This window comes from Onychostoma macrolepis, chromosome 10 (assembly GCF_012432095.1).
Source record: "Onychostoma macrolepis isolate SWU-2019 chromosome 10, ASM1243209v1, whole genome shotgun sequence".
NCBI classification, from domain to species: domain Eukaryota; kingdom Metazoa; phylum Chordata; class Actinopteri; order Cypriniformes; family Cyprinidae; genus Onychostoma; species Onychostoma macrolepis.
The window spans coordinates 23,364,800-23,387,838 of NC_081164.1; the positions used below are offsets into that span (position 1 = coordinate 23,364,800).

General features: G+C 36.2%; 3 protein-coding genes and 1 long non-coding RNA gene across 8 annotated transcripts in view; 1 reads left to right on the forward strand and 3 right to left on the reverse strand.

The window, feature by feature from the left end:
• The window catches only part of LOC131548640 (cAMP-specific 3',5'-cyclic phosphodiesterase 4D-like), a 221,678-nt gene extending 217,808 nt beyond the window's left edge, over positions 1 to 3,870 (reverse strand). For both annotated transcript variants that reach the window (XM_058790109.1, XM_058790113.1), the window contains exon 1: positions 3,758 to 3,870. The gene's annotated coding sequence lies outside the window, so the exon portion shown is untranslated. The remainder of the gene's footprint in view (positions 1 to 3,757) is intronic.
• Positions 3,871 to 4,225: 355 nt separating this feature from the next.
• On the forward strand, positions 4,226 to 13,730 carry LOC131548592 (uncharacterized). 2 transcript variants are annotated; one of them, XR_009273196.1, is made up of 6 exons: positions 4,226 to 4,337; positions 4,517 to 4,654; positions 5,171 to 5,247; positions 8,711 to 8,958; positions 12,592 to 12,707; positions 13,593 to 13,730. It is a non-coding gene; the product is annotated as an uncharacterized LOC131548592 (long non-coding RNA). The 2 variants fall into 2 exon arrangements; XR_009273197.1 differs by lacking the exons at positions 4,517 to 4,654; positions 5,171 to 5,247 and having other exon boundaries at positions 4,237 to 4,337.
• On the reverse strand, positions 10,280 to 19,465 carry depdc1b (DEP domain containing 1B). 3 transcript variants are annotated; one of them, XM_058790032.1, is made up of 11 exons: positions 19,288 to 19,447; positions 17,839 to 17,988; positions 17,425 to 17,563; positions 16,838 to 16,965; positions 16,636 to 16,766; positions 16,502 to 16,549; positions 16,112 to 16,252; positions 15,261 to 15,427; positions 14,914 to 15,090; positions 13,530 to 13,721; positions 10,280 to 12,092 (listed from the first exon to the last, which is right to left on the reverse strand). In XM_058790032.1, the coding sequence occupies exons 2-11, from the start codon at positions 17,982 to 17,984 to the stop codon at positions 11,928 to 11,930; spliced, it is 1,434 nt and encodes a 477-aa protein (XP_058646015.1). In that variant the 5' UTR covers positions 17,985 to 17,988; positions 19,288 to 19,447; the 3' UTR covers positions 10,280 to 11,927. The 3 variants fall into 3 exon arrangements, with proteins under 3 accessions (XP_058646015.1, XP_058646014.1, XP_058646013.1); XM_058790031.1 differs by lacking the exon at positions 19,288 to 19,447 and adding an exon at positions 18,309 to 18,368 and having other exon boundaries at positions 10,282 to 12,092; positions 17,723 to 17,988; XM_058790030.1 differs by having other exon boundaries at positions 10,283 to 12,092; positions 17,723 to 17,988; positions 19,288 to 19,465.
• Positions 19,466 to 19,953: 488 nt separating this feature from the next.
• elovl7b (ELOVL fatty acid elongase 7b) lies at positions 19,954 to 22,711 on the reverse strand. The gene is made up of 8 exons (XM_058789301.1): positions 22,584 to 22,711; positions 22,020 to 22,109; positions 21,745 to 21,935; positions 21,558 to 21,638; positions 21,400 to 21,456; positions 21,212 to 21,317; positions 20,686 to 20,822; positions 19,954 to 20,583 (listed from the first exon to the last, which is right to left on the reverse strand). Exons 2-8 carry the CDS (start codon positions 22,081 to 22,083, stop codon positions 20,371 to 20,373), a joined length of 849 nt encoding a protein of 282 aa, XP_058645284.1. The 5' UTR covers positions 22,084 to 22,109; positions 22,584 to 22,711; the 3' UTR covers positions 19,954 to 20,370.
• Positions 22,712 to 23,039: the final 328 nt, after the last annotated feature.

The window sequence follows — 23,039 nt, forward strand, 5'->3', positions numbered from 1 at the left end:
GAAACTGTCCAAATGTATAAGTAATTTATAAAGAAAAATGATACACATTATTAAAAACTACACTAACAGCAGTATTTTAATGAATTCCATTCCATTTTGTCAAATTCAAAATACAATTCTACATCCTGTTTGCTACCTCGATTTGAATTCATTTTCATCTCAATTCTCAATGGCGTGTAAAAGTTACAGCAAACACTCATTTGCCAGTGACCTTTAAGCAGTACCCTGGAGTCATAAAGGAGAGACAAACAACAAAGAATGTCCACGATGGCGGCTGTTTTTTAAATTTCCGAAATTGGCCAAATGTAATGTTTTGTGTGTTTCACACCTCACTGCGTTCGCTCATTTCCACTGAATCACATGTAATGGGGCCACTAACAGCAAAAAACAACATTGTGATACGCAATTTGCCTTGTCACAAAACCCATTATATTGATGCAGATCGGCCTAATTTAGTAACAACATGAGTGTGGCCTGTCAGCCGATATCAGCGTCTTGTCTTAGCTCAAAGGAATTGCGGTACTCGAGTGAATAATCTGGCCAAATAAGATTCTTGCAAACAAACAAAGGGATGCAGCAAAGGAACTGATCCTGGTTTAAATATTCAGCATGCTATGATTGTGATCAATGCAAACCATGATGCAAAACAGGCTGCATGTCAGTGTTTAAGCAACCCAGCTGGTGTGAGCATTACAGTTGTAACCACTGCATGTTCAGAGTGCAAAAGCTGCAAGGAATGAAGTTATTTTTTGCAACTTGGAAAAAAAAAAAACTCTGTGCTATTGCTTTTGAGCATCCCAAGGGATGAGCTAATGTAACCCAAGCATCTCATGAAACAAGCAAAGACGATGTGACTGTTTGAAACAAGGAAATGGGTTAAAAACAGCTCGTCAGGGAAAGAAAAAAATCTATGAGAGTCGACGTGAACTTGTGCTGACGCGTTTCTGCTTATCCCAAAGAAAACAGTGACGAGCTTTGAGCGCCAGTGGGTGTTGTTTTTACGTGTCTGTAGCTCACAAAGGGTTGGGAAAGGCGTGAGAAAATGCGATATGTGCCATGTACCATCGACAGTTATTTCCCCTCTGACTCTTCAGTAAACTACAAATTCAATATAATAGCTCTGTAAGTTATGGGCAGAGATCTGTTTTCTCTGAGCCAAATGGCTTAAAGATATGCAAGTACAGTATAATGTCAAAAGCAACTATTGTTAACACAGTTCCCGTTCATACAAAAAAAAGCAATTGGAGGGGAAATCTATCGTGTAAAAGCAATGTAAAAGTTTAGGAATCAGTTAGCCTACATGTTAAAGGGGTCCTGTCATGCTTTTTCACTTTTTGAATTTTAGTCAGTGTGTAATGTGTATGTTTGGGCATAAAACGATCTACAAAGTTACAAATCTCAAAGTCCACTCCAAAGGGAGATATTTCGTTTTTAAAAAATCTCGTTTCAAGAACTACAACAAACGGCTCGTTTGGACTACAGTGTTGTTTTCCTGTATTTGTGATATCACAAAGCAGCCCATTAAAATAAATCATTAAAATAAATCCCGCCTACGGAAATTTGAATGGTTGGGGGGTGGGGAGAACCCTTGGTTGAGCACTGCACGTTTCAAAATCGAAACCCGGTGCGGGTGTTCTTATAATGTATTTCTGAAGGAAACCGACTGTCTTCAGAAAATTTTGGATGTCATTTTCATTTCATCTTGCATGTAATGTCTGATAAAGCAGCATTTGTGGGCGGAGCTCTGCTTTGTGTACAGCGTTACCGGGGAAACCTGCTCTCTACCACTCCAACAGCGCCTCCTGCTGGCAGAGAATTAATTTGCATATATATGCCGCTACAAATAGTGTAACTCTGTGGGAATATGTTATAAATAAATTCAACTGTATAACAGTTTCACTGCAATTCATGTTATAATGTTAGAATTAAAGAACAATAAACATAATACATATTACCGTTGCACTTATCTGAACATAGTAAATGCAGCTATTTTTAAGTTGTTGTTGACATCCTATCTAAAACGTGATTTAGCCAAAAAAAAAAAACCAATAACGTTACCACTTTAATATGTCTTGCAATATCCGCGCGTGCAAAGGTTCTGCGTGATCCTCTTGTTCAATATTCTCAGGGTCTGAATTGATATAATGGCAATATTGACGAACTTGCTGCTTTGGCAAGGGGCGGGGCAGTACTGAAACACCGTCTAAGCTATTCGCCAATCACAACGCACTGGGACAGCTAACCAATCACAACACATTTCGTTTTTCGGAAGGCGGGCCTTCATCAAACCCGGAACTAATCGAGCCGCTTGTGCCAGGCTGGGGAGAAAGGTATTGTATAATGTAAATTATGTGAAAAATAATGTGATTTTCGAACCACCAAGCATGAGAGCATGTTCTAGTACACCCCCAAAACAAAATCAAGACTTTGTAAAAGAGCATAATAGGACCCTTTAAGTACTAATTTGAATATTGTTTCTATGGCCATGACCTTAATGGCTTCTCTTAAAAGTATGATTCAAGAGTCTATCTGCTACAGTATGGCAGGTCAAGTTTGTTTTGAATGGATAACGTGATCAAAAAACTATTTCCTGCGTCCCACCCAAACAACCTCATTGATCATGGCCGCTGTCCACACATAAGATGCGCCAAAGTCACCAAGAATATCATGAAAAAGGTCATATTAATCAAATCATAGCTTTTAATAAGTCCACTTATAGTGTTAGTCAAGGTTTCTTACATCAAAAACAGCCATAATTAGGCATTACATGATCATTTTCAACCCTGAATTACAGACGTCATGAAATGGTTTGACATGCATTGATTCATGTTCAAGTAATTAAACCAGCAATTAATACGCTGAGTCAACTAAGCCATTGTTGGCTAATTTCCTCTGAAAGGTGCAAACAGCATCCTAAAACAGCTGCTGTGTCTCATTCCATTCCCTAGTTCCCGAGTCTTGATCTACTAAACTTTGGGGCCATGATGACCTCACTTCCAGCTGTGAAAGTACAGTGCCAAACTCAACAAATAAGGATTTTTTTTTATTTATTTTTTTTTTATTCTGGACCAAATTGGCTGCCACAAAAAAAAAAAAAAAAAGATCAATATTTGATTATAGCATTGTATTTTTTATATTTGCTAGAGGAAAATGGCTTTTTTTCCAGTGTTCCAATGTTAAGTGTTCTATACAAAAAATATATATAAACTCATAAACTCATTATCAGACAACAAGACAATGGCAAAACATCACAAATTAACTTAGAAAACTTACAAAACCTTGTCAGCAGAATTAGCAACAATGCAGAATAGGCCTAACGTTACATTACAGAAAATCAACCATGCAATGTATTAAAAAAGCAAATTCAAGGCATACAAATGAACGTAAACGGTCAATGGTCCGAAATGCCCTGTGACAGTTTTTCAACAGACTCGAAACTTTCTCAGTGTCTGTGTTCACTTGTTTTAATGAGCGTTTGGGCAATTAAAAGGGAGCAAACTGTTCAGTGCGCTTTCAATGGATGACATTTTGGTCAGTGGAATGACTAAGCCACGCCTAGAAAAATTGCTCAATAAATGGCTTGAATTTGGGGCGGGATAATTATGTATGTAACGTGAGAAATGTTCGAGATCCTATTTGAAAACCGTCATTATTTGTGCACTTCCGTTTGGCTAGTTAGTAACGTAGCGCAGACTCCACACACTTCGGCTCAAATGCTGTTTTACCGCTGCATACATGATTAACATGGCTTACTCACGAGCTGTGGGGTCCAATATATTACTAATTGGTCATCCTTCATAAACGAGCTCCTCATAATGCTGCATTTGATGGTGGCAGTTAGCAAAACAATCTGTACTATACCGCGCAAACTGAAAATGGGCGGTGCTTACCTGCCTTTAGTGGGTCTAAATAATAATTTTGTTTTAGCACTTTACTATACAGTTTCATCTAAATATATATTAAGATCTATAAATATCATTATTCTCGTGTAAATTATATATTTTTTATATTTTTATGTACAAGGCGTGGTCACGTGGTATCTATTACTTTTCTCGCGCTGGTTAGAATCGATCAATCACAGCAGTTTATGTTGAAAAATGTTTTTATTGCATTTATCCGTCCTTTAAATTAATAGATGTATACTTTCTAGTGCAAAAAAATAAAAAATAAAAATGTGTCAAATAAAAAAAATTCTGGGGATTATCCGTTTCTATAGCGACTGTCAACAAAATGAACCAAGCTGCGACCGCGTGAAAGAATACTGGCAGCTGTAAAAACGCATTACATTACATTTGTATGCTACTACTAAATATTGCAGAACACAGAAGGCGTGTCAGGTAAAAAAATAAATAATAACCGTTTGTTTGTTGTTTGTTATTATTAATGACTGCCATAAATGTGTTATTGCTAACCTAAAAAACAACAAAATAATAACAGTATGAACAATTACATAATATGTTTTTATATTATAGTACGTTGTAGTATCTATATATGTATATATTTCCTCCTTTTTTAGGGCAGTAATAGCTTTCTTTGAAAGCACTGCCGTTTTTCCCTGGGGCACGTTCAAGTTCAGACTGGTGCCCAACGTTTTGCTACGGTTTCAACGACATGTTTCCTGCAACGGGGTTTGAGAAACGTTTTCTGTTGTTTGGTGGGTGTGTCAAAAATGTCAGCCCAATCAGCAGCAATGTGTAGTAGGCTATATAAACCACACGGTATTAAAGAGACAGAGCTCGCCAATGGGTTCAAGTAAAGTCTTTACAAATGTGTCTGCTGCGCATATGTTGTATACGCAACAATTGAAGATATTAGAAGGCATGTTTGTCATAAGAGTTTTATAGTAACATAGCTAGTAAATGTAATTAACATCGAAATAAATTCACAAGAGCAAGTATATTGTTTGCACACGTTTATTTACATTTAAAGGCAAAATAACTGAAATAATAAGAGCACAACTTTCCACCTTTTTCTTGATGTAAAAATGGCCATTTGTAAATTCTATGTACAAAACAGCTAAAAATAGCTGGACTGTTTTGCTGCTTGATATTGAAAATTTGTGTGTCTTATGATATTATTTTAATGTATTATCTTAATTATGAACACACTGGTTTGTAGTGGTTTTTACCATTTACTGCACGTTGTTATTCTTCTCGTTATTTATCTATAGCGGCTAATGAACCGGAAGTCTCACCCATAGGCTTACTTCCGCATTGAAGAAAAAGGTGGATAGATCTGGAACCTCTGGTAAATATTACAATATAATAGCACAACAACAGTGATCAGCAATAATTGACTTGGTCAGTGTCGTGTCATAGCTGTGTGGGCGGAGTCAGCGTGGGGGAAAACGAAGTTTCCCTCTCATTGGAAAAGTATGGTGTTGACTCAGAATGGTGTACATAAAATCATTTCTGCTGCTCGATAGAGCACGATACGTCGAAAAACTGAGCCGTATTGTGTCGGACTGTCCTTACGGAATCTGTGACTGGACAAACGACCCAACGAAATGGCCAGAGGTGTCGTTTCTCGATACTTTTTGTTACCTGATTGAGTCTCCAGTCAAGAGACAGCTTACTACAAGCCTATACGTGACGGCTTGTGAAAGTAAACATTAGTCGTTTTGTTTTGCTTAATCTTAATAAAGTGATAAAGACTAGAGTAAAAGCCTGTCATACTTTTTTATTTATATATTAAAAATAATTTTAACATTGACAAAACATAGGTAACATTAAAGGTCTACTGAAGTGCCTTGAAATGCACAGCATTATGTGGTGTGTGCTAAACATATAGCCTAATCATTTTCACAAATACACGCCGTAAAATAAAAAGATATAAAATAACATGAAAATATCCCTTACGAAAATTAACCGTGCTTACAACCAAAAAAACATGGTTATTACCATGGTAAAAACAAATTAAACATGTTTTGCTACACTAACCATAGTTTAACCATGGTATTTGTAGTAAAACTGTGGTTATAAGCTATAACTGGTAATAAAAACACGCAAAAAACACGGTTAGCCTATAGCCTACATTTACTATAGTAATACCATTGTTAATTTTCATAAGGCATTGTATATAATAATATGAAATAAATGTTTTAATATGACATTTACATCACAAAATATCAGGGAGTGACATTTATTTGATGTCAGTTTATTCAGCAGTATATAAATCTTCAGATCGGGTTTTTATTTTTATTTTTTACTTATTAGAGGTACAGAACGCCACACAGCAACTTTTCAGCATTGCACCAAGCAAAAATCAATCGAAATCATAACAAAAAGTAAGGATCAAGCGTCTAACAAGGTCTCCGTACATTAATTCGAACGGTTTGTTTTCCCCCACGGCGTGAACGGATATGACGTTTTTGTGGGCGTTCCCAGCAATGCCGACCAAGTCAATGATGAGCCTAATACTCACAATAAAAATAATAAGGTCATATAGATCATAATAACAAAGTCTCGGAGGTAAGAAGTGGATTATCCTTCACCTGAAATGTTTGTCTTTTCATCCTGAAATGTGAGGCAAATGTTGGATCACAATAATTAGGAACCACAGTTTCCACAAATCCCTAAACTCGATTGGGATGTTCTCTTTTATTCTGGACGGCAAGGGCAGTGATTGTAACATCGAGCGTATTTTGCAGTATTAAGGGTGTTCAGGGTGTTCAACGCACCACCGTTTCCGTTTAATAAACGTTTTGCACCGTTTTGTCGGGGTGAACGCAGCCCTGGTTCCGCGTGAGGTGCAGCGGTCACGTGGTACAATGGCATCAAACGTCAGTGACGTTTGAATGAAATTTTCAAAACACACTTCAAGACTGTTCCACCTAGTTGTTTCTTATCCTTATTTTTGTTATGTATTTGCATTACATAATTTTCTGAAATATGCCAATTTACGTGTGTTATACACAGCCACGGCTATGCATTCATCCAGACATATCTTTCATTAGCACTAATGTAATGGTAAATTAGCTGAATGAGAAATTGCACTACAATATCCTCGCTACAATAGCTCATTGCATAACTGCGCCTGCTTTTCCATTATAAATTTGTATATGTGAAGCATTTAATCACAGCCCACCTGAATGTTACAATGCCAGCCGTCTTCGTTAAGTAGACTGAAAATGAATATTTATTAATAGTGATGTAGTGTTCGCCTGCAGACAGCATTGATTGTTGTACAGCACAGAAGAGCTTTTGTTTGTCAGACTGAATCATTGAACTTAGCGTGATGAATGGCTGGCAAAACTCCAGTTTGGTGCAAATATTGATCCATACGCTCACTGATACTATTACTGAACATGCTATGATACATGCAGTGTTGTTGTGCAGGTCACGCAATAAGTTCAGTCTGAGTGCACAGATGCAGGAGCAGTTTGTGATGATAATGATATGCACAATTATCTTTTTTCAGTCATTTGTGATTTCAGGATGAGTTATTCATCCATGAAATCATAATTAACTGGCTGTCAAAAGTATTTTCTGTACTTTTGGTCTTTTCACAAAGTATTTTAATATTACTACTTAAATTTTCAGACTAATTTATTAAATACTGAGACTTATTAAAATGTATAACACTGTGGAAAAATATATATATTACTGGGATTCATTTGAATTCTATAAAAAATAAAAAAAACAATGGCCTTTATTTATCTCCTAAAACCATTTATTCATATATAAAAACTGTATAAATTGTAATGTTAAAATTAAATGTATTTAATTACATTTATTAATTATATTCAGTGATTTTGGTCACTGTCTAACTTTTGCTCTCATATTGTGAATTTATTATCTATTGCATTATACTATATTAATGTGTTTGTATCAGGGTTATTATAGTTAACTAAAAAAAATAACTTAATAATATATTACATATTAGTGTTATTTTAGTATTTTTATTTTTTAGTATTATTTATTATAGTTTTATTCATATTTTAAATAGGCTTTTTATTTTTATACTTTCAGTTTTTGTTTTTATTTTAGTTACTTTTTTGTACTTTTGTGCTTTGTCATTTTTATTAGTTTTTTAATATACTAGCTAGGATTTATTTATTTATTGATAGAAGTTTAGTGCTTCAAATTAAACTAGATGAAGATAGAATACAAAATAGATATGTTGCCTTGGCAACTAGCTGAAATAATTTTTTATCTTTTATTTATTTATATTCATTTTATTTCAGCATTATTTTAATTGACAAAAAAAAATTCATTTTAGTTTTTTAGTTTTAGTTAATGATTAAATACTTAACTGAAATATATTATAATTTAGAAAATATTATAAAACTACACTTTTTAGTTACAGAGACAAAAGTAAAAACTAAATCAAAATATTAATAAACATTATGATAGTATCTCGCTGATACTAAAATAACACTGATTTGTATCACTAATAAGTGCCATAGAGAAATATATGTTATATATCATGATGCTTTATGGTAACGCTTATTTTAATTGCAACCTGTGATAAGCAATTTAGATGAACCTTTTAAATAAAACATTCATGATACTGTATTTACTCACTGTTAAAAGCAACACTAAATCCATAAAATGTCATAATGCCTTTAAAGGAGCCCTTTGACCTTTTGACCTTTGACTGCACAGAACTTTAGAGTTCTATATGGAACAATTTTTTGTAGCGAATGTTGGAATTGTTTCTCCTGAGCTTCTGCACTGTATTCTCATGCTCCGCTATATTTAAACTCCAGCATCTCTCTCTTGTCTCCGGCTGAGCTGAACCTGGATGGAGCCCAGAGGCTTCAGATATTGATCACCAGCTAGAAAGGAAAGTGACCTTCAAAAACTCTATCTTCAACTCGGCGGATGATTCACTGCCTTTGAACAGGCCGCTTAAAGAGATGTAATTAATGCGGAAACTTGTGTGCCGGCAGCATTTGATTACCTGGAATAGACCAGGGGAGCCCAAGGCCTGCTGGGATGTTTCTGCCCGATCAAGGTCTGTTTCAACTCTGACACACATCACATAGAGAATTCACCGCATGCGTGTGTTTTGTTTATGTCAGGCGACTGGCTCGTAAAGGGAAGAAATATATTGTTGTGAAATTGCATGGATAATTATGTTCATTTGTGAGCATAATTACCACCGGTTTCATTTGATTTATTTGTAGCTGGAGTACAATTGCATCTTTCTTTAGACATAATTAGCAGCATGTGAATTTAGCAGGCATGATGCTTCTGACGACTGCATTTCAGGCCATATTTACATAAGGCTGTGTGCACAACATGAAGAAATAAGCTATTAGGGTTTCATTTCCATGTCTCTGGCAGCAAGTCTCTTTGTTGCTGAATAAATGGCACACCGCAGAAGGATATGAGAGTGTTTGAGGTGTATTATTGGAGACTTGAAAGATGCGTCTACTAATATTCACCTGTTTGAAGCTGCATGTTCATATGAGCTCATATGCCATTGTGCACACAAGAGTGAACAGTGTTGTCATTGCAATGACCTTCTGAAACGTCTCTGTTTCAGTTCAGTTAAGCTTTGTTGACATGATGATTGGAGTATAGTATTACCAAAGCATTAACGTTATTTTTTATATGCAAAATGTTCATAAAGATAATAATAAAAAGAACAATGAAAGAGGAAAAGGAAAACAGTTTAATCTTTTTAAATTATTATTATCATTCATTTTATTTTTCTATTTCCATCATGCAAGGTTTGTGCTGAAAATACAGCAGGTTTCTAATGATGTTTTTCTAAGAGATTGATTATTAGTTCTCTACTGACCTCTTGAGTAAGAAAGCTGAAGTACACCTCAGGACAAAAATACAGTTTATAATAGCAAGTGCAAAAAAAAAATTATAATAATAAAAAGACAAAAAAATTAACATTTATTAAAAAAAAAAAAAAAGGTGTACATTACACATTATAACAAGTATTTCTCAAAATATAACCTATTTTATATGCAGGGTTTTTGCAGATTTTCTGAAGATAAATTTAAGACTGTTTAAGACCAAGTAAACAAAATAAACTGAAGATACAATATGTCAATATGGTAAATGTCAATATGGAACACACATTGAGTTGCATTAGCAACACTTCAGACTTTTAAGTTACAATCTCCACCTTTTAATTAATTTTTTAAAAACAGCTTAAGGCTTGAATAGCTTTTCTCCTGACCACTAAAACATGGAAATATTTTACTCTACCTGCACAGAGGTTCTTTACCAGTATTTTTGTCTTTTCCAGTCCAAATGTCTAAAGATTCTTAAATCTGAGACAGTATCTCAGAACAAAGTACCTCAAATAAATATATCTTCATTTAAGAATGTCCAGATATTTGAATTGAAAAACAAGACAAAAAAATACTGTTACGGTCAAATATTTTACAGTGTTAGATTTTTGCAGTGCATGTGACATTTAATGCCATGACTTTATTAATATAAGACTTTTAAGACCGTAATTTGACCGTAAATACCTTTTTTAGATCTGCAGAAACCCTATATCTGCCTTTCAGTTACTGGTTTATGTTTAGCATGTCTGTCAGCTTGAAATATCAGGCTATGTAAACAGGCTGAAGAAAAAAAAAAAACTGCAACATCATGTAATAATATAGATTTATTTTTTCCAATTCCATATTTGTAATCTCAGTGTAGACATCCAAATCAGTAACAATAACTCCAGAATTGTACAAAATCAAAACACCGGGGACACAACTTTGAAAAAGTGATACTGAATGACACTGACTTCGATCCAGCATTGTATTAAAATTAAAATCCATTACTTTGAAAACGCATTAAAACATGTAAAAGCTGCCAGCTGAATCCAGTTTACAGAAAACATCAGTGAAGATTTAAACAGTATCTTACAGTATACTTACAGTAACATGACAGAGTCGATCACAATCAGTTATAAATAGTCAAGTGATAAAATGTGAAGGTTTTCTTTAGTGCTACGTGACGTGATCAAACATGACAAACTAGAACTACTTTAATACCAAATAAAATACAAAGAAAGAACAAAACAAAAGAAACAGATTATCACATACAAACCTACAAACCAATGAAAACAGAGAACACTGAAGTATAAAAACACAAAAGACAGACAGAAATATAGCGTAGATTGTAGTGCATCAGTAGTTGCTGTGACACTGACATCTACCTAAATCGATTTTTCAAAAGCCATTTTCTGGTGACCGGCACATATTTCTTCTGGCTGATTATCGGTGACAGCATAATTTAGCAGAAATGAGAACTTAACAGCTGTTAGACGAAACCTGCAGCTGGAGGTAAAACTAAACCAATTACAGCTGCTTAAAAATAGAACACAACTGATTGTAAATGCTGCAGATTATTTACATCAAACAAATAAAATCAACAAGCACTATGGAGGCCCGCTGGATTTGCTATTTTATAGATAAATCTTTTTTATTATAATTTTCAAGCCCATTCTTACAGCAAGACACTACAGGTGAACAAAGCCAGGTTCAAAATTCTTGTTTCATTTTGTTGACATGTTAAAGGTTTTTACAGAAGGGATTTTGGATTTATCATTTTATCACTCCAGAAATAAGAAAAAACGGTAAACAGCCAGAAACAAATTAGAAAAAACACAGCTATGTACTGTAATTGAAATCTACAGATGCAAATAGATAAAGTGTAATAAAATAAACATTTTGGATGTTTTCTTTCCACTATTCTGAAAGTAGACATGTAATGAAAGCAAAATTGGTCAGTGCATGAAAAAACAATGGGTTTGCCTGTAGGGTCTTGCTTTAAAGGGATTCCAATGCACAGCATCATACTTTATTTAATCCATCTGATCACTGATGAGGTGAATTTAGTGTTATTTCGATTCAGGATGTCATAGCAGAATGCAACCTTTAATATTTCGTAACATCTCTCCTTGATAATAATACTTAACATGGTCGCCCTAGCCTCAAACTGACCGCTCTGAGCACTGACTCAAGCCCGAAAGCTCCAGCTCCTCTGGAAGGGCTGGAAGGGTTTCTTCAGCGTGAGGAACATCAGCTGAGGCTTGAGTCTCTGGGGTCTCTCTGGGAAAACCGCCTCCTCGCTTTCAGTGGTGGGAAAGCGTCTGCGGTAGATGTCAGGATGAGATCTCTGGAACTGACAGCCAAGAAAAAGAAATAAATCACACAGGGGAAAATAAACATAGTGAATCTCAGATTTCAAAGTTTCTGTAACGTGCAGTTGAGTTGCTGAACACATCGGCCTTTTAGAACAACATGTAGTTTGACATTTAAAGAAATATTCAGTGTTAAACAATTCGAGCTCTATAAAGGCTATAGACAGAACTCTCAGCAATTCAATCACACCATCGTAAATCTACTGTAAATACATTTCACAATTTTCATGCAGTAATGCACACCATGTGACAGATATTCCTCTAGCCCAGGGTTGCCCAATAGGTCGATCGCGAAGGCAATGCTGGTAGATCGCGCTCTAGGTCAGTGGTTCTCTACCAGGGGGGCGAGACTCGAGATAACTTAAAACTAAAATATAATATATTCACAAATGTTATGACTAATATGTTAAATAATGTATAAATATATAACTAAATAACAGCACAACCTCTATACGTATTCTGTAATGTTCTGTGTTTCAGAGCAGCACATCGTTTCTCATCACGCTGTGTGAAACAGGCCTACAGACTGAACGGTGGCTCAAAACCACCGTTAAAATAACCGGATAAAGTCTTGATGGACGACGATTGTAATCAAGGTAAAGATGATTACAGTGACATACATGATCGTGCATTAGGCATGTGCGCTGTGATGCGCAAACAAAAAGTGTACGTGTGCTCTCAGCACACTGATGACTATAACGTATTTCTGCTTGAACACAGCTCAGTATATTCACGTAGTTGAATACAGCAAGTGTTTTATAACTATTCACTGCCTTCAGATCGCTGAGTTCAGAATGGTTTCATTTTTCATTTGCATTTTGGTGTGCTTAGTGATTCTGAATGGACCCGTGTAGTAGTTCATATGCAGTCCTTTAGCATCTCCCTGTGGTATTGTTTGGTATGGCAGGTTGACTTACTGTATAATTGAGCTTTACATACTTTTAAGTTGTATAGAATATATATCTGCAGTGACATTTTTGCAAAGTATGTTTGCAAAAAAAAAAAAAGAACATGGAATATTTAAATCTATCTTGAATTTGTTTTGTTTAAAAAAAATACATGAAATTGAACAATAACAAATACAAAGGTTTTAGTGAATAGAAGAGTTTGGGCTTGCGGTATTGATTTGGAGAGGAGGGGGTCTTGGCGTAAAAACGGTTGAGAACCACTGCTTTAGGTAAATGCAGGCACAGTTCTACGGGGGTACTAAGAATTTAACGTTATTTTATTATTATTTTAAATTAAAAATTAAATGAATGCAATATAAAAATGCATCCCAACAAGCTTTTTATTTATTTATTTTATATGTATTTTATTATTTATTTTTCTTTCACTTGGTAGATCTAAGTTTCTCATTTGAAAAGTAATGGGCACCCCTGCTCTAGCCCCTAAGTCATGTTAAAAGGATCCTCTCTGACCTGCTTCAGCTTCTTCTTCTTGTCTTTAATGGACATGTTCTTGTCTTGTATGATGTTCTCTAGTAGTTCCACGATGGCTCCTTCAGATCCAGAGACCCTCTGCTGCTCAAACTCCTCTCTGCTGATCTGTCTGCAGAACGAGTGAGGTGGAGACACCATGGAGGTGTCCGTGTCTGCACCCGCGTACTTTATCTTGAAGAAACCAGAGATCAGAATGTGGGGTGAGAAAGAGACGTCCAAAGATCATTAACTTCACGACAGAAAAAACTGCATTTGCATCTCATAAAAACTTGGAATAATCATAAGTGAAAATTAGCTAAAAACATCCTCACCTTCAGGCTATTCAAGATGTAGATGAGTTTGTTTCTTCAGAACAGATTTGAAGAAGTTTATCATTACGTCTCTTGCTCTCCATTGGATGTTCTGCAGTGAATGGGTGCCGTCAGAATGAGAGTCCAAACAGCTGATTAAAAACATCAATAATCCACAAGTAATCCACACCACTCCAGTCCATCAGTTAATGTCTTGTGAAGAGAAAAAGTGTGTGTTTATAAGAAACAAATTCATCATCAAGACATTTTTAACTTCAACTTGCTTTCAGCTAAAATGACCTCCATAATCCATAATCTATAGTCCATAATCCATCATATTGATTCCTCGAGTGAAAAAGTCTTGTCTGAATCAGGGGAGAAATATACACAGATCAAGCACCATTTACAAGTGAAAACAGTCCAAAACCGTTCTAAACAAATATGTTGGTGGATATTGATGTAAGAGGACAACAGGGGATGGACTTTTTTTTACTGGACGAAGCATTATTATGGATTATGGACTTGGTTTGAAGTTAAAAACGTCTTGATAATGAATTTGCTCCTTACAAAAATACACCTTTTCACTTCTTAAGATGTTAATGGATGGACTGGAGTGGTGTGGATTACTGTGATGTTTTTATCAGCTGTTTGGACTCTCATTCTGACGGCACCCATTCACTGCAGAAGATCCATTGGTGAGCAAGTGATATAATGCTACATTTCTCCAAATCCCCATGTTCCCATGAAGAAACAAACTCTGAGGGTATATATATTATAGTATTATATATTTTTTATTGTAACTTAATGTTAACTAATGCAGTTAATTTATGTTATCAAATGAAAACTTATTGTAAAGTGTTAACAAATTTTCCTGGTCTTAGTGTGCACAGTGGTAATATTTTATCATAATTTTTATCTTTAACAACTCTGCTCTGATATAACCAAGGCCAGATGGGTGGGAAAGAAAAATATAAAACCAATAATATCACAATGTATTTTTCACAATACAATCAAATCTATATTAATACGTCAATCAATTATCAAGCATTTAATGAATGACATGGGATGCTGACCTGAACTCTTCTGAGGTGAGACAGATGCTCCTCCACAGATTTTCGCAGGTTGGATGGCACCTTCAGCACACTGTCATGGTTATCAATCATAAACGTAACCAGCTTGGTGGCCAACAGCTCGTCCAAGTCCACCTCATCCGCAGATCCCAGAATGCACCGGGAGAAGGTCTGGACCATCTGCACAGGAGCGAAGGCACCCACAAGAGACAGACAGTGTGAAAGCTGCTCATCAAATCTACTGACGCTGAGCTGAATTATAAATTAACTATGACGGTTAAAGACTATCAGCGATTTGCAAATAATTAACTTGTACAAAGAACATTTATCTGAGGAGGCGAGTGATTTACCAGGGTACGAGCTCCTATGGTGTCGTTCAGAGGAGGGAGAGAAGGGTTGGCACAGACTTTAGCCATCAGACGCATTAACAGCTGCAGTTTACGACGGTTGGCTGGAGGCAGCAGGAGGCAGCAGACCTGCAGCGCTTCAACTGCAACCGACTGCCGCTGCAGAAGCCCTGCGGGAGGAAAATCGTTACAAGAACACTTATGCTCCCAAAAGCTACATTTATTTGAGCTGACATTTATACTACAAATACAGCAATATTGTGAAATATTATTTCTATTTAAAATAACTTTTCTATTGATTATATATTTTAAAATGTAATTTATTCCTGTGATGCAAAGCTGAATTTTCAGCATCATTACTCCAGTCTTCAGAGTCACATGATCCTTCAGAAATCATTCTAATATGCTGATTTGCTGCAAAAAAGCATTTCTGATAATTATCAATGTTGAAAACAGTTGTGCTGCTTAATAATTTTAAGGAAACCATACACTCCTTTTGTCAGGATGGCTTGATGAAAAGACAATTCAAAAGAACAGCACTGAAATTGAATCTTTTGCAACATTATAAATGTCTTTACTGTCACTTTTGATCAATTGAATGCATCCTTGCAGAATAAAAGTATTAATTTCTTTAAAAAAAATAAAATAAAAAACTTACTAGCCACAAACTTTGGACAGTTGTGCATAAATAGTAAATATAGTAAATATATATTTTTTACTTATACTCAACAATCTATTAATTCAAAGGTTCAAAGAATAGAGAACTATGAATTCAGATAATCTCAAAATGGACAAGTATCAACTGATTAAATATGTTCATCACTCATTGTGTGAATGGCTTGTGCATCACTCACCCAAAATACTGACAAATATTTCATACAGATGGAAAGTCAAAAGTGGCTCTTTCAATCTCTGAAAATGTTCTGCCACTGTCCTGAAGACGTCTCTCTCGAACCCTGGATACATGGGCTGCCTGGCATCATTGCCATTGGGCCCTGAAAATGAGTTCATAGATGTATAAAAGTTAATACACAATTAAAGATGGACTATAATGTAATATATGCATCCAGACATCATATTTAATTACATATTACTTTATTTTAAAAAAAGCAGTTTGGCAGCCTACACAAAGGCTAACAAACTATATCGCATGGCAAAATAATTATTTATTGTGATTATTAACAACACATTTAATTATCTATTGAACACTGAATCAACATGACAGCAGATGATCAGTCACTCACAGTTTGCCAGGCATTTCATTGCAGATAACACCCAATGAGGCAAGTCCTCTACAGAAAATACAACACACAGAAAGAGATCCATCAGAAATTAGCTGCAAGAAGATTTCATGTGTTAAAATATAACCCTTGCTCACCTGCTTTGCTCTTCAGAACAACAATCCCCTGCTTATTAACACCAAACACATTGTGAACGATGTGCTTCGGGCTCAGAAGTTTGGCATCTAAAACCCCGTCCAGAGACTGGAGACCCAAAACAGTCTGTAAACTAATAAGAGTGTTCATCTTAAAAACAAAACTCCTTTTTTGAGAAGGATTAGCTTTTCTGATGATGCTTACTGTGTTAGTGTCATTGACTTCCATATCTGGTCCACGTGTTTCGGGGATAATTCCCTCCTCCGGATTAAACGGCATTCAGGAACCTCACCGATGGCGATGCTGTGCCTCTTGTTCCACGACTCGGAATTCTAGATCAAAATTTAAATATATAAGATTTTTTTTTTAAATTACATAAAACGTACAGTCTTTGTCAAAAGTCCTTGTTTCAAAAAAGTCAAGCTCACAGTGGCTGTATATATGATCATAAATTCAGAAAATATCATTACAAATTGAAATAAGGGCTTTCTATTGTAATATATTTTATGATGCAAAGCTGAATTTTGAGCATTATTACTCCAGTCTTCAGTGTCACATGATCCTTAAGAAATCATAGTAATAAGCAGATTTGCTGCTCAAAAAACATTTCTTATTATTATCAATGTTGAAAACATTTGTGCTACTTGTTTTACTGTATTCTTCAGCACATAAATGCAGCCTTGGTGAGCAGAAGAGAATTCATGCTCAGTAGGTTTAACGCTGTAAATGGCACCAAAAATTAAACATTTTTAGGAAAATAAATGTTTTTCCACAGCCAAATGTTCTGTTACCATAAGAGGCTTCATTGGGATCTTCTCCAGCACTGATATCTCCTCATAGTCGTCCCAGCGTGGGATTCTGGGTACTGAGCTGCGATCTCTTATAGGTGGACGCACAGGAACGGGCTTCAGAGGTGATTGTGGGGGGAATCTGACACATTTAAAGCATTTATTATTATAATGAAATACAATGTATTATTATAATGCAACATATATACTTTTTTTATATACAATACAGATGGTTTCAAAGCAGCCTCACATTAATAAAGAGAAAAATAACGGTAATGTTGTAAGAGAGCTAAGAAAGCACCTGTATAAATGTCCATTGTCCTCAAAGTCCTCTTTACCAAATCGCCCTTTGACATCCTCAATAACGTGATTTTTAAGAAATTTCCGGAGTAACTGGAGTGTTTGGTAGCGTGTCACCTCTGGTCCGAAGTTCTGGTTTTGTCTGAGCAGCTCGTGGAGGAAGTCGACAGCCTCGGCTCCTGTAAAACTGTGGTCGTAACTCCTGAAATGAGCCCAGTGACGTCTGACTGGCATTCCACCACGGAAGAGCCTGATGGTCTCATTCCACTGGGGGGAAAAAAAGAATTTCACTTATGCTGTTTAAACTGAAAACTGTTGAGAGGCGTTGAAACAATCTTGTGTTATTTATCTTAATTATGAATCTACTGTTGAATCTAATTAAATGCAAGTAAAGTGTCTTCTTTAATGTTTCAAATGTCAAAATATGGGTGAAATAATGTTGTAATGGTCACTCAAGCATAGATACATTTATGTCAAAAAGAAACAACAAACTTATTCCGACCTGTCTTATTAAAACACAAAAATAGTTATATTTCAAATTCATTGATGAATAAATATATAAATATAAATATAAATATAGCACTTGCATATCATTGCTCTTTTGTTGATTTTGATTGTTTCCATTGTCCTCATTTGGATGTCGCTTTGGATAAAAGCGTCTGCTAAATGTAAATGTAAAAAAATAAATAAGCGATCACACTAAATAAATTGTATTGTTTTTTTAAATTCTTAAAATCTTCTTGCTGACAAATGGATAAAACCTACCTAGTGGTTCGAAGGATAGTGGCAAAGATTTAAAATGACAATTAATTCGTTTTGGGGGCTGTATGAAAAATGCATCTATGATCATTTTTGCACAGAAAATATAAAATGAAACAACACATTCTAATGTATGGGGATCTATATATATTTTATATATATATTATATACATAAATATATTTGTGTTGCTTGAAAACCTCTTTGATCCATACAAATACAAATCTAATATTATTTTATTAATAACGATTAAGTCATTTTGATTCATTTTAATCTTGAGGTATTTCGATGGGAACTGCAGTGAATTTTTGTTACACGGGAATTTTCCCTCAAGGATCAATAAAGTGCATCTAAAAGATTTGAGTTTTTTCTAGGTGTTTGCTGAATGTTATAGATATATACAGCTGTAGGGTGAATTCAGGTAAACTATTTTCTGTTCAAGTTGTCTCAGTTCGGCCAAATTGATATTCTTTAGTGGTGGTTACCTTGACTACTTTAACAATCAGTCACAAACAAAAGAAACAACATTTCTAATATTAGTGGCCTGTTTATTTGGCAGTAATATAAGCCTAAAACAAGTCATGCATTCCACGCGACATATTTCCCAGCATTCCTACGGAAAACAAAGCAACCACAAACGTTCTCGCGACTTTAAATGTATTACGTAGGCATACTGATGTGTGACTATCATCAAAATGCACAGATTTTGAACGGTTTAAAGAAATACTGATGTAAACACTAAACGTGAGGTGCTCAACCAACGCGTGAGAACACGGCTTTTTTTTTCTTTTAAATGTAATGTTACTTACCAATTTCGTCGCCCTATAAGGTCCAGGCCCAATCATTTTACCATCCATTTGAGCCCCTATTAATTTTTATTAGCTCATATTCTTATTTATCCATTTAAGTTACTGCATTTATCTCCGTAAACATCGCCACGCCAGTTAGCTACTTTACTTTTGAAAACCGACACGTTCCTGCCAATAACGTGATTGGCACACGAAATCAGTCACGTGACGCTACCGACTTACCAAATATGGGCATCAGCTTTACCGGAGTTGCCCAAGTGCAGTATGGGAGGTGTTAGTGCAAGTGCGCCCTGTAGACGTAATGAAACTAGCACAGGAAAACAAAGACCGTGACAAATAATTTATTTTTTTGTTTCATTATAAAAACAATTTCTTTTCACAAAATTGGAAATTCATTTAAAAAGACAAAAAAGGAAAAATCCTGTAACATTGGTCTTCCATTTCCACAGCTCTGATCAGTAGAACATAAAAGCATAACAGGTAGTTCCTACAGTTCAACAGTTTAAAAAGATCACATTAAGAAAACAGCAACATTAAATACAGAATAAATAGTCATACAGCAAAAATCACTGACAAAATAACTTCAGATGATGTCACTTCTGCGGCATACGGTAAACTTTCAGGTTCGAGCACAACCAGGTATATCAGTCAAGCGTTCCTCGGGGGGCCTCGGCTCAGTCAGTTACAACTTTTTTTTTTAAAAACCTTCAAAAACCCTTTTAGAAACAAACTTCAATCTTCTGTGCTCTCATAACCTCTTCAGATTTGGCCAGCAGTTCAATCATACTCCAAAGCGGAGAAATTCAATATTTACAGGTAAATTAGAGCATATTAGAACAAAAACACTACTTCCAACCCCATACTCATTTCAAAGCCTTAAGTGAGGACAACAAAAATGAGGACAGCATCTCCAGTGAAACATCAGTGTGCAAGTTTCAGAAGTCTTAAATCCAGTGATAAGGTGGGTGTATTCCACATTAGTTTTAACATAAAACAGGGAAGTGGAACTTGAACGGATGAAATAAAGAGGAATATTCCCACTTAATAGGTTAGGGCTTCACTTTTGGGTGGCCAATGGAAAGATCACTCAGATTTCTTGAGCAGGTAGTTTCCGTTCTGGAGGACCTTGGGAAGCCTCTTGCCCTTGGTGTAGGCGTGATAGTAAAAGTGGAGGAACAGGACCAGGAAGATCAGCCCATATAGACCGATGACGTAGAGGAACACCGGAAACTGGTAAGGACAGTCCGTCATGAAGAAGAACTGGCCAATGTGAACGGTGATCAACACAAACTGAATCTGACACAAACAGAAAGGTAGAGTTAGAACCAGTTAAGTGCTCAAACATCAAAAGCCTGGATTTTAACAAAAGGACAGTGGGGATGGAAGCCTGTAACTTACCAGCTGGATGGTGGTCATATGCTTTTTCCACCACAGGTACTTCTGGTAGGCGGGTCCCAGGGCGGAGAGAGCGTAGTAGGTGTACATTATGACATGGACGGTGCAGTTCAGCAGGGCATGGAAGGTTCCCAGACCACCTAAGAAACCAAAATACACCATTAGCGCTTTACATCAGGAATAGCTAACCCAAAAATGAGAACAAAATTAAGCTGCATAAACATTTTATGCTTTGTGTTCCGTCAAACAAGCAAAGTGGATGACCACAGCTGTCAAGCATCTTCAAGTCATGCTGTTTGGCTTCAGAGAACCAACTAAACTAGTGTACTCTTGCAATTAACCAGTCATATGGACTATTTTTAAGCATGCATTTGGAGGAGTGCATGCATTTTCTTTATTGGATGAATTTAAAGGCATCAAGTTTTGGTTGTCTGGACTTCCAATGGAAGGACAGAAACCTCTCAGTTTTGAAGATCAACCAGAGTTATGGGTTTGGAATGAGGGTGCGGACAATCTCAGATTACTTTACCTGCGGAGAATCTGACCCCAAACCACCAGGTGAAGGGCATGATGGAGTGATGGAAGACGTGAAGGAAAGTAACCTGGCTGTTCTTTTTCCTCAGGACAAAGAAAATCTGTCAAGACAAGACCAGATTAACATTGACCGGTGTCCATCATAAAGAATTAAGTTCTGAATACAAAAAGAAGCCCACTTACAGTGTCAAGCATCTCAATGAACTTGGAGAAATAGTACAGCCAGCAGGTCCATGCCATCTAGAAGGATAAGGAAACAAGATGGATAAGGAAGTGTCAAATTGTTGCACGCGTCATTGGCAACAAACGAACAATCAGAAGAATGTGCTCCATTCACATACCCTAAGAGCCTGAGGAGAAGTAGAATAATCCACAAGGTCACACCCATAGGTGTAGCCGTTCGCCCAACCAGACATGAGAAACTGTAAGAGGAAGACATATTGAGAAACACACAACAATAGAGAGAAGAAAAACAATATACATTTAAAAAAAAAAAAACTAGAAACTCAATGAAACAGGTTCACGAACCTCGTAAATCATGTAGATGGAGAACACCACAATGCTTAAGTTATAGATGATCATTGGACGCTTGAGGTCAAAGGGTTTGCGGTTTTCCATCAGCCGAGGCCCCAGCGACGTCACAAAGTAGATGTAGACAGCGATGATGATTGTTTGAGGGAATGGGGAGGCCATAAGCAGCCAGTTCTCAGTCCGTGGATCTACAAGTGAGGCAAAAGAAGTCTTATTTCCCAGCCAATTACCGAAAACTCAGAGACACAGCGGTGATGTTGATGCAAACTCACCTGCTTCCTTAATCCACTCATCATAGAGCTGAAGAGCGCTTGAGGTCAGTGTGTCAAAAGCCATATCTAAGGAGTCTTTAGGTTTCCCTTCTGGTGGACAAAAAGGAGACCAAATTACTAACGAGATATTTAAATAAGCTTATTTGTAAACCAAAATAATGCCTTCTAGATTTACTGTAGCATAGCTTTCCTCTTTTCCATGCAAACAAGGTTACAAATCAAGCTTGAGCCCTAAACTTTCAAATCCTTAAAGGGGGTTTATAGATGCTTTCCCAGAACTCTCATATGAAGCACACATGCTAGTGATGCCACTCCCAGCGAGACAACCCCATCCAAACCACTCCCAAACACAACTGGAAAGACGTGAAACCCCAGTGGATTCCAGATGATTCCACTGATGTTCAGCATTTGAACTCATAATAATAGAGTAAGCAAATCTAAGCGTTATGAAAGCGCTAAACGCATTTACAAACAGCCAGGTCTACTTCAAAGGGAAATCCTGAATAAATATATAATAAAATAAGAACCCTGCTACGACTGCCACTAAAAAGCAAACGCTCAAACCTTAAAACCCGAAGCTGTGCCCCTTTCACGCTCTCCCTCGTTCGCTCGGCTGCTGGTATCAATTGCATGATTCATTTAAACCTGCCGTACTTATACACCTGTAAGCGTGGCTCCTCCCACAATTATTCATATATGGAAGTTCCGTCCCATGAAAGTTCCGGAATTTAGGTCGAAACTTTGAGGTGCGCTTTCATTGGCGTTTCCATGGTGACCTGTATGAAAATATGAGTGGAACGCTGTATGAATGTCAACAGCAGGTGTATGACATTATTTTGCGCCCTGGCTCAATGCTTCAAAACTGAAAAAAGCAAAACATGCTGACTGAAGATGTTTTCAAGGAAAGCTTAAGGAAAAATGTCTTTTCACCTCAGAATCAACAGAAAAACGGCACTAGGTTGGTCACACTTGTAATATTTCAATGAATTATACTATTATACAAGGCCAAGATTATAAAAT

Coding starts and splice junctions, on each gene's coding strand:
- elovl7b (XM_058789301.1), bottom strand. CDS start 22,083: ATGGCTTTTGACACACTGACCTCAAGCGCTCTTCAGCTCTATGATGAG. Junction 21,318..21,399: donor TCATTGAGATGCTTGACACT/GTAAGTGGGCTT, acceptor TTGTCTTGACAG/ATTTTCTTTGTCCTGAGGAA. Junction 20,584..20,685: donor ATATGACCACCATCCAGCTG/GTAAGTTACAGG, acceptor TGTTTGTGTCAG/ATTCAGTTTGTGTTGATCAC.
- depdc1b (XM_058790030.1), bottom strand. CDS start 19,335: ATGGATGGTAAAATGATTGGGCCTGGACCTTATAGGGCGACGAAATTG. Junction 16,253..16,501: donor AATGAAATGCCTGGCAAACT/GTGAGTGACTGA, acceptor ACTCATTTTCAG/GGCCCAATGGCAATGATGCC. Junction 13,722..14,913: donor CTCACCTCAGAAGAGTTCAG/GTCAGCATCCCA, acceptor GGTTTCTTCAAG/ATAAAGTACGCGGGTGCAGA.